The sequence below is a fragment of the Watersipora subatra genome, chromosome 5, assembly GCF_963576615.1.
Source record: "Watersipora subatra chromosome 5, tzWatSuba1.1, whole genome shotgun sequence".
NCBI lineage: Eukaryota > Metazoa > Bryozoa > Gymnolaemata > Cheilostomatida > Watersiporidae > Watersipora > Watersipora subatra.
The window spans coordinates 49,009,546-49,031,478 of NC_088712.1; the positions used below are offsets into that span (position 1 = coordinate 49,009,546).

At 36.6% G+C, this 21,933-nt stretch overlaps 1 protein-coding gene across 1 annotated transcript; it reads right to left on the reverse strand.

Annotated features, from left to right (window-relative positions):
• Positions 1–1,088: 1,088 nt before the first annotated feature.
• Positions 1,089–21,706, reverse strand: LOC137397438 (mitoguardin 2-like). The gene is made up of 13 exons (XM_068083726.1): positions 21,688–21,706; positions 21,084–21,269; positions 19,060–19,224; positions 17,971–18,050; positions 17,295–17,411; positions 14,789–14,899; positions 12,384–12,551; positions 11,813–11,899; positions 8,144–8,242; positions 6,594–6,782; positions 5,805–5,921; positions 4,690–4,839; positions 1,089–1,374 (listed from the first exon to the last, which is right to left on the reverse strand). Exons 1-13 carry the CDS (start codon positions 21,704–21,706, stop codon positions 1,363–1,365), a joined length of 1,500 nt encoding a protein of 499 aa, XP_067939827.1. The 3' UTR covers positions 1,089–1,362.
• Positions 21,707–21,933: the final 227 nt, after the last annotated feature.

Sequence of the window (21,933 nt, forward strand, 5' to 3'; positions counted from 1 at the left end):
CCTATTACAATAAAGATTGGTACTCATCAACAAAATGATGTTATTTATTGCATTAAATGTTAAGAATCGCAATAAATGTTAAGAAAAGAATTACCTCGTACAGGAATTGAACTTTGACACTCCGAATTAGTGACCAACACACCAATCACCACACTAATCAGACAAGTAGCTACTTCACGGATTAATTATGCACATAGTGATTGGTCATTATGATGTCCCATGATGCCAAGCTTGAGACTGCCAAGCTTATTAGTACTCATATCACTACTAAATACTAAACAGAGCTTGAGATCCTAAAGTTTATCAAGAAAATGGAGCATGATCTTCGCAAAGCAAGGAAACTAGTCACACCAAGTGGTGAAAGAATGATATGGCTTTGTATAATGACCTCCCGTTATAGAATAGACCACCGACATGGACAACTCCGAACAAAAACAAACTCTCAATCAATCTGCCACATCAGATATAACTTGTTGTAAAAGTAAAATTAGACAAATGAAATATGTATATGAATGACTATTAAGTAGTCAAAACATGCTCAGGTTTGTACAAAAAATCCAAATGTCTTTATAGAAATCTGAGCTTAATAAATGTTTGTAAAATGCTCAGTATTATTTTCTTGACTGCAGTTCTTTACCATCCATTTCTCAATATTGTGGCAGTTTGGTGCCATCCAGCCTAATCAAGCCATTAAAGCAGCAAAAACTGATTTCTACGCAATCAGAAAGTATGGTCTCAATGGTAAATACATAAATGAACATTCCAAGATTATAGCAGAATAAGTGAACAGGTTTATGAATATATATCAAGACTAAACTTGTTTGAGGTTAAGATTTCTTCGCATAAAGCATGCAAAATTGATTGTAGTTGATGAGTCTCTGAAAATATAGGGATGAAAACGAAATCAAAGTTATGAATCACAGCAGTTAATGGAAGTTGCCTTCTCTAAGTACATGGAGCGAGGAAAGAACAACTGTGCAAAGGAATGTAAAACCTAGGGCTCTTCTTACAAGCGTTCAGCAAAAAATTCTATTCAGCATACGGAATTACTGAATTCTAAAGACACAAATAGAACAGACTAAAAACTGTATAGTTCAAAATAATTTATATCTTTGAAATAATTCTCCTGTTAATATATGGACTAAATACAGGATCAACGGTCTCTTTTCAAACACTTTTTCAATATAAGCGTGTACATTAGGCCTGCACCATCCTGTATAATGTCAGTAATAAAAATATTGAGTCATGTGATAAGCAGCGGGAATGTCACCTGTAAGTCACCTGTTACCTCTCACACAGCCATTCATCTATGAGAGAGACATCACATTGAGTATAGGAGCATATTCTTTACTGGACACAGTGTCAGAGCCCATTCTACAACATGTATGCTCAATTGGATAATTACATGATTGTAACAAATTAAATTATACATTTTCTTAAATTCATATGTGAAAATTTTATCTATGTTACAGTTAAAATTATATTATTATATTATGAACCCTACATTATGTAGTGTATAAATGCGCTAGTACAGTCAAACCCTACAGTATGTAGCGTATAAATGTGATCGTACAGTCAAACCCTACAATATGTAGCGTATAAATATGATCGTACAGTCAAACCCTACAGTATGTAGCGTATAAATGTGATGGTACAGTCAAACCCTACAGTAAGTGGCGTATAAATGTGATAGTACAGTCAAACCCTACAATATGTAGCATATAAATGTGATCGTACAGTCAAACCCTACAGTATGTAGCGTATAAATGTGATGGTACAGTCAAACCCTACAATATGTAGTGTATAAATGTGATGGTACAGTCAAACCCTACAGTAAGTGGCGTATAAATGTGATCGTACAGTCAAACCCTACAATATGTAGCGTATAAATGTGATGGTACAGTCAAACCCTACAGTATGTAGCATATAAATGTGATCGTACAGTCAAACCCTACAGTATGTAGCGTATAAATGTGATGGTACAGTCAAACCCTACAATATGTAGCGTATAAATGTGATCGTACAGTCAAACCCTACAGTATGTAGCGTATAAATGTGATGGTACAGTCACATCCTACATTATGTAGCGTATAAATGTGATAGTACAGTCACACCCTACGTTATGTAGCGTATAAATGTGATAGTACAGTCACACCCTACATTATGTAGAGTCAATTTGAGCAAATATGCGACTCGAAGTAATTTCCATCATAAGATGTTTCAAGTTGTTTCAAACATTTCAGTATTTTAGGTAAAAGTGAATACTAATAAAATTAAGAAGTAAAGAAAAGATATATATAGTGATATATATGGTGCACTTACCCCTCTATATGGGGCAAATGCACCACCGAGACACACATTTTTTAGCGCTTCATATCAAGCAATGATATTTAATTAACAGTCTTTTAGTGCTGAAATTCTTGCTCAGAACATTCTGGAGCTTCACAATGACCAATATTAGACTCAAATATTTAGTTAAAGCAAAGCAGTAAGACTGAGAAGTTGAATTGCCCTTTTTCGAAGGTGTACTTACCCCACTTGACCCTATAAACAATAAATTCACATAAACTAAATCATCTTGAAGTTTATTGAGTAAAGTTAAAGATAATAAAACTGCATTTCCCCCTCACCCTTCAAAATTCACCTTCAAACCTGGCATCGGTGAGTACATTCCATAGAGTTATCTCCCCCTAGAGTGATAACTGTGCCTTCAACAACACGAGCGTTTCCGGTGCCAACAAGGAGCGTTTAGGCCACGCCCCTTTTTTGTGCTAGTCAGTTGTAGTGATTGAAAGAACAATAACATCAGCTATGAGAATAGTTAAACATTGATCATGAATTTCCACAGTTAAGATAGTAATTAATGCTCATATTAAAGTAATGATGATTATAGCTTATTACTCTAATATATGCTATTATTTAAAGTTATTCAATACCTACATGACTTGCAAAGGTACTGAATAGATAGTGTTAAGTAAGTGAGCTAATGTAATCAGTTACTCCAATGATATACAGCCCCTACACATGGGGGCTATATATCATTGGTTAATCATAGATTAGATGATTTCTTCGGAATAGTTATACTGGGGTTGTATTACATTGGTGTGATGGGAAGCTAATCGACTGCCATCAACTATGATTTGTACCATCCGAGTTGCCCAAGTAATAAAAAGTCTTCGGACAGAAAATTTATTTTTTCTTGAGCATGAGGACTTACGGTATATGTCACAATTTCCGTTTCTATAACATTTCCATAATTCATTTCCATATTATGTCCATTTCCATAACATTTCCCTATTTTATTTCCCTATTATTTCCATTTCCATACCATTTCTATATTTCTAACATAAAATTTCCATATCCATTTCTATAAAATTATGGAAATATTTATGTTTATGGATAATTAAACATTTCCATAATATGTTTAGCGATCCCTGTTATGTATACACTTAGCACTTTAAATATTCTTTCATTCAAATATACACCTATGTAGACGTATTAGCCAGTATAACTTGCCTCTGTTTATATCTTGGATTACGTGTATGTTACAATTTCTATAATTCATTTCCTTATTATTCCCATTTCCATATTATTTCCATTTCCATAATTAATCTCCATCTTATTTCCATTTCCATAGCATTTCCATAGCATTTCAATAATTCATTTCCATATTATTTCCATTTCCATGACATTTTCCTATTTCATTTTCATATTATTTTCATTTCCATAACATATCCATAATTCATATCTATATTATTTCCATTTCCATATCCATTTCCATAAAATTATGGAAATATTTATGTTTATGGTTATATTACGGAAATGTTTAAAGTAAACATTTCCGTAATATGTTTAGCGATCCCTGGTAGGTATTGAATTGATTTAAATAATAAGCATATATTAGAGTAATAAACTATAATCATCATTTCTTTAATATGAGCAACAATTACTATCTTAACTGTGGAAATTCATGATCATTGTTTAACCATTCTCATGGCAGATGTTATTGATCTAGTCGATCACCACGATTGACTAGCACAAAAAAGGGGTGTGGCCTAAATGCTCCTTGTTGGCACCGGAAAAGCTCATGTAGTTATCACTCTAGGGGGAGATAACTCTATAGTACATTCTTCCATTCGTGTTGGCTTTCAGGTATAGTAATAATGAAAATCTCTTTTTATTGATTTTAGTTTTATAGATTATTGATCATCGTTTTATTACTCAAGTCTTTTACATACAGTTTATCCTCCTACATTAATTCCTCTACATATTTACATACATAGTTTAAATGTTTAATTACCGGCTGTATTTGTCAGAGTTATCTCTTCTGGGATGTGGAACAAATTAAACGAATTACAGTGTATTCTTATGAAAATATTTGCTTTAATATACACTTACAACGATTGTAACATATAAAGCAGATCTCGAAACAAGTTGACTTCACATTGAGCAGTTTAACTGTATAGCAAATTTTAAATTGCGACAAATACTAATATTAATACTATATCAAAGGGACGATGGAAGCCTGTGCTCCTAAAATAGCATAAAACCAATGTTTTGTTTTGTTATCAGTGTTTACAAGCTTGGGATGGGTTCAGTCTGTAATCCACGTTGGCTCCAGCTACAGGACTCGCTGAGCAAACTTCCAACAATGCACCACGTGATTGAGAATATAAAGGGTGTACTAACCATGCTGTAATGGGCGGGGTCAATAGCTGATAAAATGTTTGCTGCTCGTAGCCTGGCTACCTTCATTATGTCGCAGACCATATCCTCATAGACTGTGTACCTCACCGTTCTCTGATTGAATATGTCTTCAATAAAACCCATGCACTGTGTCTGTAACAAACAAGGAAACTGTATATTTACACTAGGTATCACCCTTCACTCACTGAAACCCTTAACAGGAAACAGATTGGCTGGAATCATGAGAAGAAATAGAAGTTAGACTAGAGAACCACCGAGTCTGTAGTCATAACTATTTACTACGCATTTACTATTTACACTGACCATGTCTCCGTTCATCCGCTGAAGAGGGAAATGGAAACAAATGAGGGGCAAAGGCTGGGTTAGTTCCAGATCTTTCAAAAAAATTAAATCACATCTGACGATAAATTAATTTCATGGAGGCCTTTTATTAGAATTTGTGATAGATATAACACTAAAATTATTTCTACGTCATTCATACAGCATAAAATGAGCCAACGAAAAATTTTGCAGTGGCTCCCAACCTCTCAAAATAATTTGATGGCATTTTATATGATGTCATTCTCTGTAACTGTACCCTATTCTATGGTCCGTAGAGAGCTTGTTTAATAGACTATATGCATATTCCAATAGCTACTCACAGAGTTACCCAGGTACTAAGACTTACCCTGAAAGTTTAAATACCAGCTTATCATGCCATCAAGACTTACTCTAAAAGTTTAAATACCAGCTTATCATGCCATCAAGACTTACTCTGAAAGTTTAAATACCAGCTTATCATGCCATCAAGACTTACTCTGAAAGTTTAAATACCAGCTTATCATGCCATCAAGACTTACTCTAAAAGTTTAAATACCAGCTTATCATGCCATCAAGACTTACTCTGAAAGTTTAAATACCAGCTTATCATGCCATCAAGACTTACTCTGAAAGTTTAAATACCAGCTTATCATGCCATCAAGACTTACTCTAAAAGTTTAAATACCAGCTTATCATGCCATCAAGACTTACTCTGAAAGTTTAAATACCAGCTTATCATGCCATCAAGACTTACCCTGAAAGTTTAAATACCAGCTTATCATGCCATCAAGACTTACTCTGAAAGTTTGACATGCTGATTTAAGCTCTCCATCAGGTCCAAGAAAGGCCCATGCCAATACAGGAGTTACTGATTCTGATATGGCATAGAATTTGGCTATGAAGCCATCTGGATGCTAAAAGAGACAGCATACCAATGTTAACAATAGAGTTAGCAATAGAGTTAACAATAAAGTTAATAAAATTAACAATAAAAATAACAATGGAGTTAACAAAAAAGTTAACAATATAATTAACAAATAAAGTAAAAATAGAGTTAACAATAAAATAAACAATAGAGTTAACAATGAAGTAAACAAAAAAGTTAACAATAAAGCTAACAACAAAGTTGTCAATAAAGTTAAAAATAAAGCTCAGAATAAAGCAATGTATGCTAGCGTAGGCTCATTTCAATTAGCGTGTCACAAAACCAAATAATTTTGAAAAAGTGTACGCGTTATCTTGGTCATTACTACAAAATTAAAAAAAGTTAACACACAATATTTTATGAGTGTATTTATTTGCAGCAAATAGAGTGGTAAAACAATAGTCTGTTCAACGGTTTGTAAAATAGGTAACAGATAAATACAAAAACTGATCATTAAGACTTGTAATGTATGTATTTTAATAAAATACATACGAGCTAAATATCACACTTTTGAAGTCATTTGTGAACCAATCATAGAGACGGTTCTGACAAATGATATTCACTCAATGTATGTTGTTTCTATAAGCTATTTTATGATGAACAAAAGCCTAGATGAGTAGCAAAATAAATGACAACTCCAAAAAAAAATTCCAGCACAAACCTTGAGAAGGCGCCGTTTAGCCTTTAGTATTGACCAGATTGCAGTAGATATGGCTGTTTCTTTGAGTCCATCAGATAGCCAGCGATTCTTAACAACGCTCAACACACTTGCGGGTGGATTGCATAGGTCATCAAAAGCATCCATTAGAACCCAGTCCAACACGATATCATAGAGAGTAAAACATTTAACCTATAGAAAAGAATTGAGCCCCATCAGCTGATTAATGCATCTCTCAATACAGTGCACCCTCAGGATATGATTTTGATCCGTTTCAAGGTAGGCATCATGGTGAACAAATCGTATGTAGGGGTGTAGAAACCATAATAATTATATAATTTCAACATTCCCTTGTAAAAATCTTAAAATATAATGTAAGTGCTGTACGTATTCAAAACTACTAACAAAATAATATGTTAAAAGTTGACTTGCAACAAAAATCACATTACAGTTATTTGGTATCAAAAGATTCACCATGTCTTACTCTGCTGTGTTGTAGGTGCAAAATATGTGGCAATGTGATTACAAGCCCTTCAAAGCTCAAAAACGAACAGCTAATCGCAGCTGTGACAAAATCGCTAAATTGGAATCCCTTTTCAAAACGGCTCAAATGGGACGTAGTTGAACACGATGGCTTCTGTTTACACTTTCATGCAACCTCATTCGTCGAAATATTTTCACAAATATACTTCACACAATCAATTAAACCATGTCTATTGTCCTTACGCGCCTCTTTCATCATCATTGCAATGCTGTCACTTTGAGCACTGATATCTCACAACCTACCATAAAAATTCGTTTAATTTTTTAACCATAGCTTGAAGGAGTGCATATCATCTTCTGATCAACATGAGGAGCCTGTTGGTCACCTGTGATAGTCGCCAAAATGCTGCAGAAAATGTTCGCGCCATTTGGCAGAAAGCATGGGTCACATGATCAGATTACGACTAGACGATTAGACCAGGCTGAAACGAAACTGTTAAGTAGCGAGCATCTATATTTGATACGGGCTTTCCGGTAGAACTCGAAGTGTTTGTCATAAATGAGTGCTATGAGATGTTTTATATTGAACCTTTCATTGGCATTATTTTATGGGATAACATCACATGTCAAAACAATAACCCCAATGTTTGAGTATGTCATCGAAATAAAGAGATCCCGCACTACGGCATTTTCGTGATGGCTGCGATTAACTGTTCGTTTTAGAGCTTTTAAGAGCTTCTAATCACATTTCCACATATTTTGCACCTACAACACAGCATAGTAAAACATGGTGAACGTTTTGGTACCAAATAACTGTAATGTGAATTTTGTTGCAAGTCAACCTTTAACGTCAGGAACTATAATTACCTATAGTAACTTTATTATATTTATTATTACCTGATCCAACAAATGAGGACTTTAACATATGAAACAGACCATGGCATGAATTAAATTGATATGTTAAAGTTTGTGTGCGTGTGATATATAACTTAATGAACTCACATGATTGATGAATCTACTGCAAAATAGTAGCAACTGTTAAAATCCATAGATTATAAACGAATACTTACGCCTCTGCTACCCAATTCTGTCTTCAGCACATCAAAGTTTGCGGGGCTGGGTAAGAAGGCCTCCAACTTATTCATAGATGACAAGAAATCTGTCGGATCCTGTGAAAGTGAGAAAATTTAGCAACCGCGCTGTGCTTTATAGTCTAACATCATCTTCATTACCTACTCTATCAACATCCCTCTACTACCTACCCTATCAACATCACCTCTACTACCTACCCTATCAACATCCCTCTACTACCTACCCTATCAACATCACCGCTACTAACTACCCTATCAACATCACCTCTACTACCTACCCTATCAACATCACTTCTACTATCTACACTATCAACATCACTCCTACTACCTACCCTATCAACATCACTCCTACTCCCTACCCTATCAACATCACCTCTACTACCTACCCTATCAACATCACTTCTACTACCTACCCTATCAACATCACTCCTACTACCTACACTATCAACATCACCTCTACTACCTACCCTATCAACATCACTCCTACTACCTACCCTATCAACATGACCTCTACTACCTATCCTATCAACATCACCTCTACTACCTACCCTATCTACATCACCTCTACTATCTACCTATCAACATCACTCCTACTACCTACCCTATCAACATCACTCCTACTACCTACCCTATCAACATCACCTCTACTACCTATCCTATCAACATCACTTCTACTACCTACCCTATCAACATCACTCCTACTACCTACCCTATCAACATCACTCCTACTCCCTACCCTATCAACATCACCTCTACTACCTATCCTATCAACATCACCTCTACTAACTACCCTATCTACATCACCTCTACTATCTACCTATCAACATCACTCCTACTACCTACCCTATCAACATCACTCCTACTACCTACCCTATCAACATCACTCCTACTCCCTACCCTATCAACATCACCTCTACTACCTACCCTATCAACATCACTCCTACTACCTACCCTATCAACATCACTCCTACTACCTACCCTATCAACATCACCTCTACTACCTATCCTATCAACATCACCTCTACTACCTACCCTATCAACATCACCTCTACTACCTATCCTATCAACATCACCTCTACTACCTACCCTATCAACATCACCTCTACTACCTACCCTATCAACATCACTCCTACTACCTACCCTATCAACATGACCTCTACTACCTATCCTATCAACATCACCTCTACTACCTACCCTATCTACATCACCTCTACTATCTACCTATCAACATCACACCTACTACCTACCCTATCAACATTACTTCTACTACCTACCCTATCAACATCACTCCTACTACCTACACTATCAACATCACCTCTACTACCTACCCTATCAACATCACCTCTACTACCTACCCTATCAACATCACTTCTACTACCTACCCTATCAACATCACTCCTACTCCCTACCCTATCAACATCACCTCTACTACCTATCCTATCAACATCACCTCTACTAACTACCCTATCTACATCACCTCTACTATCTACCTATCAACATCACTCCTACTACCTACCCTATCAACATCACTCCTACTACCTACCCTATCAACATCACTCCTACTCCCTACCCTATCAACATCACCTCTACTACCTACCCTATCAACATCACTCCTACTACCTACCCTATCAACATCACTCCTACTACCTACCCTATCAACATCACCTCTACTACCTATCCTATCAACATCACCTCTACTACCTACCCTATCAACATCACTCCTACTCCCTACCCTATGAACATCACCTCTACTACCTACCCTATCAACATCACCTCTACTACCTACCCTATCAACATCACCTCTACTATCTACCCTATCAACATCACTCCTACTACCTACCCTATCAACATCACCTCTACTACCTACCCTATCAACATCACCTCTACTACCTACCCTATTAACATCACTCCTTCTACCTACCCTATCAACATCACCTCTACTACCTACCCTATCAACATCACCTCTACTACCTACCCTATCAACATCACCTCTACTACCTACCCTATCAACATCACCTCTACTACCTACCCTATCAACATCACCTCTACTACCTACCCTATCAACATCACCTCTACTACCTACCCTATCAACATCACTTCTACTACCTACCCTATCAACATCACTCCTACTACCTACACTATCAACATCACACCTACTACCTACCCTATCAACATCACTCCTACTACCTACACTATCAACATCACCTCTACTACCTATCCTATCAACATCACCTCTACTACCTACCCTATCAACATCACTCCTACTCCCTACCCTATCAACATCACCTCTACTACCTATCCTATCAACATCACCTCTACTAACTACCCTATCTACATCACCTCTACTATCTACCTATCAACATCACTCCTACTACCTACCCTATCAACATTACTTCTACTACCTACCCTATAAACATCACCTCTACTACCTACCCTATCAACATCACCTCTACTACCTATCCTATCAACATCACCTCTACTACCTACCCTATCAACATCACCTCTACTACCTACCCTATCAACATTACTTCTACTACCTACCCTATCAACATCACTCCTACTACCTACACTATCAACATCACACCTACTACCTACCCTATCAACATCACTCCTACTACCTACCCTATCAACATCACTCCTACTACCTACACTATCAACATCACACCTACTACCTACCCTATCAACATCACTCCTACTACCTACACTATCCACATCACTTCTACTACCTACCCTATCAACATCACTCCTACTACCTACCCTATCAACATCACTCCTACTACCTACCCTATCAACATCACTCCTACTACCTCTACTACCTACCCTATCAACATCACCTCTACTACCTACCCTATCAACATCACTTCTACTACCTACCCTATCAACATCACCTCTACTACCTACCCCATCACCATCACTCCTACTACCTACCCTCCTACTACCTTAACATCACTTGTACTAGCTACACTATCAACACCACTCCTATCAAGTTTAATTCCAGTATGAAGCAACCTTTTTTCTAATGCTCTCAGCATGGCATTTATTATAATAAATAACTAGCAAAATGCCGGCGTTGCACGGGTATTGAAAACAGCAAATTACAGTAGCAGGTAATGTAGTTGCCTGCCACCTGCCATTAGTCTCGCTCACTGCCTATGGCTAATTTGAGTAAGCTACTATCTGTATTGCTAAACTTACTAATAAGAGCCGTCAGAACAACTTTAGTGATGTTGCACCGTAATGCAGAGTCGCTATGCTAATATAACCTAGATAACCAATCATATCACCTGAAGAATCCAATTGTAGCTCAATTGACCAGCTTATTGCCTGGTGAAAAGGAGCTTTCCAGATCAAATCTTCTGCGATACAGAATCTTCTTTGGAAGATTCAATAGCTATAGCTGGACAGACCGAATCATGGACAAACAGACACTGATATATACATATATAAATTGTATATATATATATAGATACACATGTTTCTTAGACAAGCAGTTGTTACTGCATAAAATCACTACCTATACCGTACCATCCAATTTTCTGCCTATACAAGAATCTCTACACAAGACATCTTCTGGTATAAACACAGCTTCAATCAGTCACCTAGTAGATGGAGAGATGATACAACTTATTACAGTATTAAAACACAAACCCTTTCCGCCTTGATTAAGATGGAGGAAACAATTGTTCTCCCCGTAGAAGTAAACCATTCTTTGTTCCTTTTCTCTTTCATCATTTCCTGTGTACCAATCAAATAAATGAAAAGAAAAGTGTGAGGCGATACAGGAGGTTTACACCATACAAGCAATCCATTGTATGTCACATGGGCATAAAAATAGTTCAATGCATCTCACCCAGATGCCGTTGGTGCACGTAGCCTGCTAATATGCATGGCGTCTGTTTACATCTATGACAATGTGTTGGAGCAATGCATGCGGTTTGTAAGAGCCCATACTAAAAAGTTAATCAAGCTTGTACACACAGATGTCATGTGTGGTATGATAACTATAACATCACTAAAAACCTGTAGCAGTAAAACCTGTAAACATCCACCATATCAAAAAACCCTTTTTAAAGTGACACTATATTTGAGGCTAATGTTCAAAAGCTCGGAGCTGATCCTGTTACAAACTATATAACCAATCACAGACCTTGACACACCACACCATTAATTTCTACAGACCTGCCAATAACTCTAGGAAGTGCAGACTTTCCATACTTACATCTAGCGCAATGCGCAGCACGTGAAGCTTGGCGAGGAACTCGGAGTCACTCCCACACCCTACCATCTTGGTTCTAAGCTTTCTGTATGGCACAAGGTTGTGCTGCAGCTCTAGAAGGCCCACTTCATACAAGTGTAATCTGCATGAAGGCTTGGCTAATATTTTTTCCTGTAATGCCAGACAAAATTACATTCGTTCAGTACAATTGAAAACTGTTTGTCGATAAGCTTTTTAAAAGGAAATATAAAAAAAACTATCCAAAATTCCATTTGCTCATGGAGACCATAACAGCAGGCGTACCAGCAATCATTATGGAGGTACAAAATAAAGCTCCGAAGCTCATAATAAGAAATTAGAAATGATTATAGTCAGTCACCTTAGTAAAAGTATAAGAAATGAAGAAAAGAACATGAGGCTTAGTTAGAAATCATCCATAGAAATGCTTGAAGATGTACTTGCACAAAAGTTCAGTAGTTTTTACTAAAATGTTCAGCCATACATCGACGTACAAGTGCAAGTGACAGACAAGTGCCCCAACATGGAAAAATCGAAATACGCGCAGAGTTTCGCGCAAGTTTCTTCTATGACATACGAGTAATCTTTCAGATACAAGCCGGTTCTCGATGTCCACTATACGCCCAAAAATGCAAAAGGTTGCTTTCGAGGACGACATCGCCTGGTATTTCTCCACAAATAAGTTTAAGAAAAATTTTTAAAAGATGGGCGAAAAGTTACAGAAAACTCGATGCAAAAAACTTTAAACCGGAAACAGATTATAACAAATCAAAATAGCAAAATTAAAGTTTAGTAAAAGATTAAAGCTTATCATTTAGTACGTGTGTTTAGTAAGATAAAATCATTCAAGTTCTATTCAAATCGTGTGGTACATTGTGTCACAAAGGTCTAGTGTACCATACGCGTTGCTGTCAAGTCTCTCTCAGACCACCAGTAGTCACTACATGTCTCGAAGGTAAAAACTTACATAGTAATGTTAAATTTTGTTGCAAATTTGAACAACTAAATAGGTACACCTATTTGCTATTTTGTTAGCGTAAGTACTGAATTACTATAATTAAAAAACACATTTTTCCATCGAAAAATCTTGTTTTTTTCATAGTATGGTAGCGGATTAATTTGTGTTGAGTTATTTTATAAAAAAATAGTGCCTTGAAACAAAATGTAAATTGACATACGAGCACAGTCCCAGAACGCATTTAACTCGTACGTCGAGGTATTATTGTATCGCCATTGTTCTATCAATCGCGACTGTCTTTGGTGTTTGAGATGATCTGACTGCCAGGATGTTTCAAGATTAGGATCGACAAAACTTGATAGGGGTTAAAAAGTTCGGAGAAGAACCTCATGCCGAAAAACTGTGTCACTAGCTGTGCAGCTTCTTGTCTCTCTTGTTATTGATATCAGCTATTGCATTCAAGTTAATCTTGCACCATCCTGGCAGTCAGATCATCTCTAGCATCAAAACAATGGCAAATGATGGGACAACTCCGATACATTTTGACAAAATCTACTAAAGTTTTGTGTAAGTACAGCTTAATAGATAAGTGTTGCTCCTCGGACCAAACATGTCCTTTATAAGACACCGGTCTCAGCCTATAGTAACCTCATAGAAGAATCAATAAACCATGTAACATTTTCTTGGAGTTTTTGGACATTTTTATCGTTTTTGAGATAATCAGTCAAAAACTGACATTTAGTAGAGATTTATTAATAAAAAATGTTTGTTATGCCTCAAGATTTACTTAGTGTGTCAAAGATCATGCAACTCCATGAAGCAATGATATTACAATATATTTTTGCATTCAGTTTTACATTGACATTTGATTTTAATAGTGAAATGTTTTATTGTTGCACTTTTAAGATGCCATAAATCTAACAAATATAGAGATGTTTGTACTAACTGAATATGTTACATTGTATTTGTCTGCACTTTTACTAAGAGCTATGTGAGTGAAAAATGATGATAACTAACACATAAACCTAGTAAAAATTAAGCCATATTTAGCCTTGTTAAAGAAAAAATTTTTTCAACACCTCAAGGTCAATATTTTGCAAAAATGTTGCCAACTTTCCGATCTGATCTAATGTTGAATTAGATTGGTACTGAGCTCCGCTGTACATATATGCCAACTACTCTCACACACCTACAGTTGATGTAGAGTTGTCCTACCTTATTCAAAGCTTATATCCAGAGAGTAAATAACTTAAGGGAAGGGTTAGAACTGCATTGTTGCAGTAACTTTATTCGAAGGAGGGCTATATCTGGAGGATTCAAAGGTGGCATTTTTGAAGGATTAGCAGCAATTCATTTCAATATAATAAATGTACATACCATTGTACGGCTTATATGCTGCATAGAGCTTAACAATAAGGTAGACAGTTCGTACCTCAAGGTCGGAGAGGTCAGGAGTTTCTTGAGCAGAGACAAATGAGTCCAAACTTCCTTCGTCACTAGTAATACTTCGACCTTGTTTCCGATCATAGTCTGCATCCAATTCCTTCATATGTAAAACATCCCAATTCTGAATGCATAACGACATATGCAGAATAGTGCATAAATAAAGCATCTATATTGAATGTCTCAACACTTTATGACATTTTCATTCCATTTCACCCTTAAATACAACTTTAAGGTACCGCACGATCTGTTAGATACACACTGCTATATAAGTTTATCATATAAAACTGATATATTCGCTAGTATCGGGGGTTTGTCATTATCTAAGGTTATGTTTCTGTCTATTATACTCACAGGACTTTTTGCCTAATGGTGCGAAATTGGGTGAACATTATGAATTTGGATTCAAATTGCATACACAGCAATATATAGGAAGCAGTCTTTCAAGGTTCATTGACAATGAATAATCATAGGTCAGTCAATGCATCAGCAAAAGATGTGACTCGAGATCGCTATAAACACTAGTATTTTGTCTGACAGTGTGACGTGAGAGATTATCAGGCGTAACTATACAGTCATACCTCGACATACTAGCATAATGTGTTCTCGAACTAAGCTCACATCGTATGTCAATACACTCACATCTCAAGGCACAATTTCCTATATATAAAATATCTAAGTACAAATTAATCTATCATCATACTAAAAAAATAGACAGCTAAACAGGATATTACGGTGGAAAACCGTCTTTTTAATCGCAATTCAGTACATGCGCTAATAAAGTAACAAATACCTATTTAATCGTTATGATCTGCAATAAAATGTAACATCACTATGTACACTACTTTATGGAGTTTTGAGACAAACATTGTGGATAACAGCCGGTTGAGAGAGACTTGAGAGCAATGGGTTCGGTACACTAAACTATTGTGACCCTAACTAATAGAAACTTTGAATTTAACTTAATAAATTTAGCTTACTACGCAAACACGTTAAGTTTTAATCTTTAACAAAACTTACTTGAATTTTGACATCTGTTGTCATGTTTTTTGTTGCCGGGCGTTCACTATAATTTTTAACCAACCATTCAAAAGCTTTTTTCAAACAGATTCAAGAAAAAAACCGAGCGATGCTGTTCTTGAAAGCGGCCTCGTATACTTGGCCATATAGTGACCTTTGACAACTGGCTTATATGCTCGTTTCTCAAAGACGATTAATATCTCAAGGAAGAAACTTGCTCGAAAGTCAGCTCGTATCTCAAGTATCTCGCATGTTGTGGTGCTTGTACATAGAGAAATGACTGTACATACAAGTATTCTGCAATGCTGGAAGATGATCGATTGGCGGAGGTGTTGGAGGGTCTGTCAACTAAACGAGTTCGAATCCTGTACGATGCTATATTTTTTCAACTTCAACCATGGCGTCGAATGGACAAACAGACATTGTTTTTACTATAGTCAGAATTTTAATGCATTTATGCTATGATAACAAAATGCTTATCTTATAACTGCCTAAAATGTTTTACTGGATTCATCCACAGGTATTTGATGGGGTAATTAGAGCAACCTCGTTGCAAGCAGCATATCTAAAATAAGCCCAAATAAGACTAAATAAAAGTTCTTTGCAACCACAATCTGCTATAGATTTTTTCGAGATTTCATCTCTCCCACCCCTCGATGATACGAAGAGAATCCAAAAACCGCCTCAGCACTGTGTAAGCGTTTCTGCAAGCTTTCATTGTGAGCTGCATACTCTAAGTTGATAACTGTCAGCAATGAGATAGTTAATATTATCAAGCTCAAACCGTGTGATTATTAGATCATTGCTTAAAACAAAACTTTACATAAGTATACTGCGACAGAAAACTGAAATAGTTGTCTTCTCTTGATTGCTAACAAAAATAAAGCAGTTGCGTGTGATATATTCATGGCCCTTTCTAATAACAGCTACTTAACATCGCTAAACAAACCTTCAACAGAAGGTTCCAAGGGCAGAGCACAAGCTTAGCAACTAATCTAGGTGAGGACTAGACTTTTATAATGTTGTCAATTGTAATTTAAATCTAGATAAAAAGATGAGCCTTCAGATTCCCTGAGCAAGCATTGAAAAACCCTTGTGTGTTATTGGCATAAAATCATCTACACTTCTTTCAACACTCCATTTGCTAAATGAGACTCATCACATTCTACTGGGCAGTAATCAACTAACAAGTATATATTTTGTATAAAATTATAGCAATAAAACTTTTTAAGTGAACATTTAAAAAAAGAAGCCCTCTACGGAGACCCCTTATCAACGCTGCAGTCAAAGCTCCATCATTATCAGTGTTCAAGTCAAAAGTGAACTTTTGCAGTAAGTAATTGCATCAAGGTAATGTACAGATAGTCATTTTTCTAAATCTGGATGAAACGAGAAAACTGTATTCTAACAATAGTAACAATAATAATGTAATAATGTAACTCTTTCTATTGATGAATAACAAAATAAGTCCTAACCTTAAGCGCTCCAACCGCTGTGTCTATAGAAACATCAGATTCAAAGTGACTCTGATAAAGAGCTTGTAGATCCCTAACCTTGACCAGGAGATCCCTTAGCTGCTCCGGGCTGACATTCTAGAAATAAGAGAGACGAGTCTAACTAAAAATGTGAAAGATGTGTGGATTTTTATTGGCTTTAGCAATGAGAAAACAGTGCTCTTTATAGTCACATGCCAAAAGCAAAAATGAGAAGATAGAAATCAGGAATTATTGAGTGAGTTGAACAAAAGTGTTTAAAAGTTGGTAATCTAATAGTATTGTGGAGGAGTCGGAATAATGACTTGAAGGTTGTAGTAACGAAAAGTTCCTAAACAGAAACATTCGATGGTGAATGTAACATGTTGGTGTCACGGACTGAAAAACGATGTTTGTCATGTGTGGAAGGAAAAATACAAATGTATACGCATAGTTCACGCAGTATTTTGAAACATGTAACACAAATGCTCAAATAAATGTGTTTGGAATAAGGCAATATGTTTAGTTTTTGTGATGTGATCGGTGGCATTGTGGTGAGATGGAATAGGTGATTGTTAGCACACAAGTCTTAGTGTAGATTTCTGTATGAGGAATATCCTTTTCTGTTGTCATGAGTGATAGATGTTACTGATTAAAGAAGGACACGCATCTATCTTACCTGACTAGAGGTATGATCAATAGATCTGCGAGCCAAGGCTTCTTCCCACACTCTCTCAGCTCGCTGCAGGTGTTGGTTACCTAAAGATAAAAGTTTATCCTTTATACAACTTTTAGAGCCTAAGTAAAAAATGAATTGCTCTCTCGGAGTCTATGGGTCTCGGAATCTATGGGTCTCAAAGTCTATGAGTCTCGGAGTCAAAGGGTACCGGAATCTATGTGTCTAGGAGTCTATGGGTCTCGGAGTCTATAGGTCTCGGAGTCTATAGGTCTCGGAGTCTATAGGTCTCGGAGTCTATGGGTCTCAAAGTCTATGAGTCTCGGAGTCAATAGGTCTCGGAGTCAAAGGGTATCGGAATCTATGAGTCTCAGAGTCTATGAGTCTCGGAGTCTATGTGTCTCGGAGTCCGTGGGTCTCGATGTCCACGGGTCTTGGAGTCTATGGGTCTCGGAGTCCATGGGTCTTGGAGTTTATGGGTCTCAGAGTCTATGGGTCTCGGAGTTTATGGGTCTCAAAGTCTATGGGTCTAGGAGTCTATGGGTCTCGGAGTCTATGGGTCTCAAAGTCTATGGGTTTCGGAGTTTATGAGTCTTGGAGTCAATGGATCTCAATGTCTATGGGTTTCGGAGTCTATGGGTCTTAAAGTCTATGGGTCTAGGAGTCTATGGGTCTCAAAGTCTATGGGTTTCGGAGTCTATGGGTTTCGGAGTCTATGGGTCTCGGAGTCTATGGGTTTCGGAGTCTATGGGTCTCGGAGTCTATGGGTCTCGGAGTCTATGGGTCTCGGAGTCAATGGGTATCGGTTTTCTATGGGTATCGGAGTCTATGGATGCAGAATAACTAGCATTTACTAGAGCTGCTGGGTCTAGATGACATGGACTGACTCTGAATGACTGGATGTTGTGAAGCCGTTGCTAAATTCACAGAAAAAAAGCACAAACATAATAAAACACCATGTCATTTTGTAAATTGATAAGTAAAAGCAAATTTTTTTCACACAATAAACTTTCAAGGTTCATATATAAATAAAAAGCAACACAATATTAAATGAAGCCAAAATTGAAGAGACTAAAAACCAAGATGGTGTACCAAGATGGCAGAGTTGTTGGAGGGAATAGTGAGCTGTGTTTCCATTGGTGAGAGTTCCAAGGGAGGAGACTTGAGAGATGGTTGAGAGAGACTTCTGAGAGACAGACAACTCTCCGTCTAGCCTACATAGAGTTTCCACCTCTAGCTTGTCAACCTGATCCGACCCTGCAATATGATTGTAATATATTGCACCGTACCCCATGAGAAGTAATGGGTGATCCTACAATATGATAGTATTAGATTGCACGTGCCCCAGAAGAAGTAGTGAGTGATCCTACAATATGATTGTAATAGATTTCACCGTGCCCCATTAGGAGTAATAAGTGATCCTACAATATGATTGTAATAGATTGCATATGCCCCAGAAAAAGTAGTGAGTGATCCTACAACATGATTGTAATATATTGCACCATGCCCCATTAGGAGTAGTGAGTGATCCTACAATATGGTTGTAATAGATTGCACCTACCCCGGAAGGAGTATTGAATGATCCTAAAATATGATTGTAATAAATTGCACGTGCCCCAGAAGGAGTAATGAATGATCCTACAATACAATTGTAATAGATTGCACCGTACACCAGTAGGAGTAATGAGTATAGCATCTTTAGAACTTCTCACAACTGAACAAATATGGTGATAATTGTGTTGGTACATAGAAATCTCATTGCTAACCAGTTCCTTCTGCTATGATGATGTGAGTAATATAGTGCATCTTTACAGACATTCTGTATAAAAGACAGAAAGTGATGATCACTTTTCATCACTTGATCTAAGGAGATGTAAGCTCGCTAGCGAGTAAGATTCACATGAACTAGTTAGCATTTTCTTTAGAGAAAATGGCTATGGAATATATAATGGCTAAATATACGAAATGGCTATACTATCAGTTATACAAGCTATACTAGTTCATTAGTACAGAACAAGAGTTCTGGTCAGCAGACACAGTGAAAGGTATTGTACAACTAGAAGATGATGAAATGGTTTCATGCAAAGGCAACAATCAGAGCGCAACCTGTCGAGCAAATTATGCAAAGATTTTTGTTTCAATGTTAATTTCCGTTTCTGCATAGATTATAATTATTATTTGTTTTGTCAGTTGATCTTCAACATATATTTGTAGCATTTGCTAGATTATTATTACAAAAACTTACAAATGTGCAGAGTTATAGCATAATAATTAATAGCATGATTGCAGTAATCTGAACTCGGCTTACAATGGATCAACGCTTGTAACTTCTGTTCTATTACACATGAAAAACCAGTTTTGGCAAACATATCTATGAGTGCAATGAGGTTTTATGCAACCGTGTCAAATATAGTTATAAAATGAAAATATGTCTTCCAATTTAAAATGAAATAAAAAACTTCAAAGCTCCAACAAATTGCATCGCAGGCTATAAGATCAGCGTAGGTTAATTGCAAGCAATACATAGCAGCTGGCAGAGACATATATCAGCTTCCTCGCGCATATTTATTTAGATATCTACGACAGGTTAGAGGTAAGTTGGCAAATTTCTAGCATCCAAAAGGGTTAATGTCGCGCCGCCCAAAGGAGAGTGAAAAATATAGGTGACATTCGATTCGTCTGTAAAATGGTTAAATTTATCTCAACATTCTGATGAGGTGTTTGGAAAATACAATGCTCCCTTTTACTTGAACATCAACTTTAATGAAGCACCACTCTATGGGAAGGGTTGAAAAATGGAATGCCATGGCATTGAAATAAATGTTTTATGGGTATATGTGTGTGTATGTATTTATATAACATCAGACAAATTTTGTGGATGTGTCAGGATATATGCTGCAAATATGAAACTTTGTACAGCTGTTTACATATTGTTTACATATGTGGTAGATGATTTTTAGACATTCTCAGATTCTCTGATAATGCATATTCATGCAATTTGCAAAGGTATCCTATTCACTCAAAAAAGTGATCAATACATAATAGTGATAAAATGTAATGATATCAAAAATATATATAAAAAAGGGGCCTCATTACAGACTAGATCTACCACTCACCAAGGAGGGATAAGTCTAATGGGTGGGCCTCGTTTAAAACATCAGGCCTTGCAGTGACATCTTTCCTACGTCTTCGTCTTAAGAGAGCTGCCAAAATCGCTATGAGCGCTGAGCCAAGGGCAGTGCTCACTAATGCTATGCCAAATACCTTTTGATTTGGTGGCATAACCAGCTCTTCCAAATAACCTAAAAGAAAGTGCTGAAGGGTAAATGAGAAAGCCTTAATTTATAAGCCTAGCAAGATCAGCTGTCAACACTCATGATTAGTTCAATAGTTGAACTCATTTGTCAAAGAATGAATTCTAAGAGATTTTCAAGTCCAGTCACTGTGGCGACAATATTAATAAAATGAATTGTTTAACTGCCTCTCTAATAATTTGTGATCAAAATAAATACAGTAATAGTATTAGAAACAAAAGTTAATGTTTGGTAAGTTCAAATTTCTATAGTTTTGGTCATGATTTGATGCTGTTGCGACTTCACCAGCTACTGGTTTTGCCTTCATATTAAAAGCCTCCTAAAGTACGGCCACACGTAACAAATTATTCGTTCATTTTGACTGAAATCACGAAATAAACGAATAATTTGTGACGTGTGGCCGTACCTTTACTCTTTAGACACATGTCAGGTCTTTATAAACTGGTATACAGTCAAAGGGGTATACAAGCAGAAAGGAAACAGGTCTTCACCTTTTAAACTACTGCCCTATATAATTGAAACTAACTATTTCTAAACTGGTAAATTGTTTTTCATGATGTAGATAGAAATTCAAAAAACAGTTACATATTTCCTGATTGTCAGCATAGCTTTAGGGTGAAAAAGGGCTGCAAGTCTCAGCTGCTAGCTACTA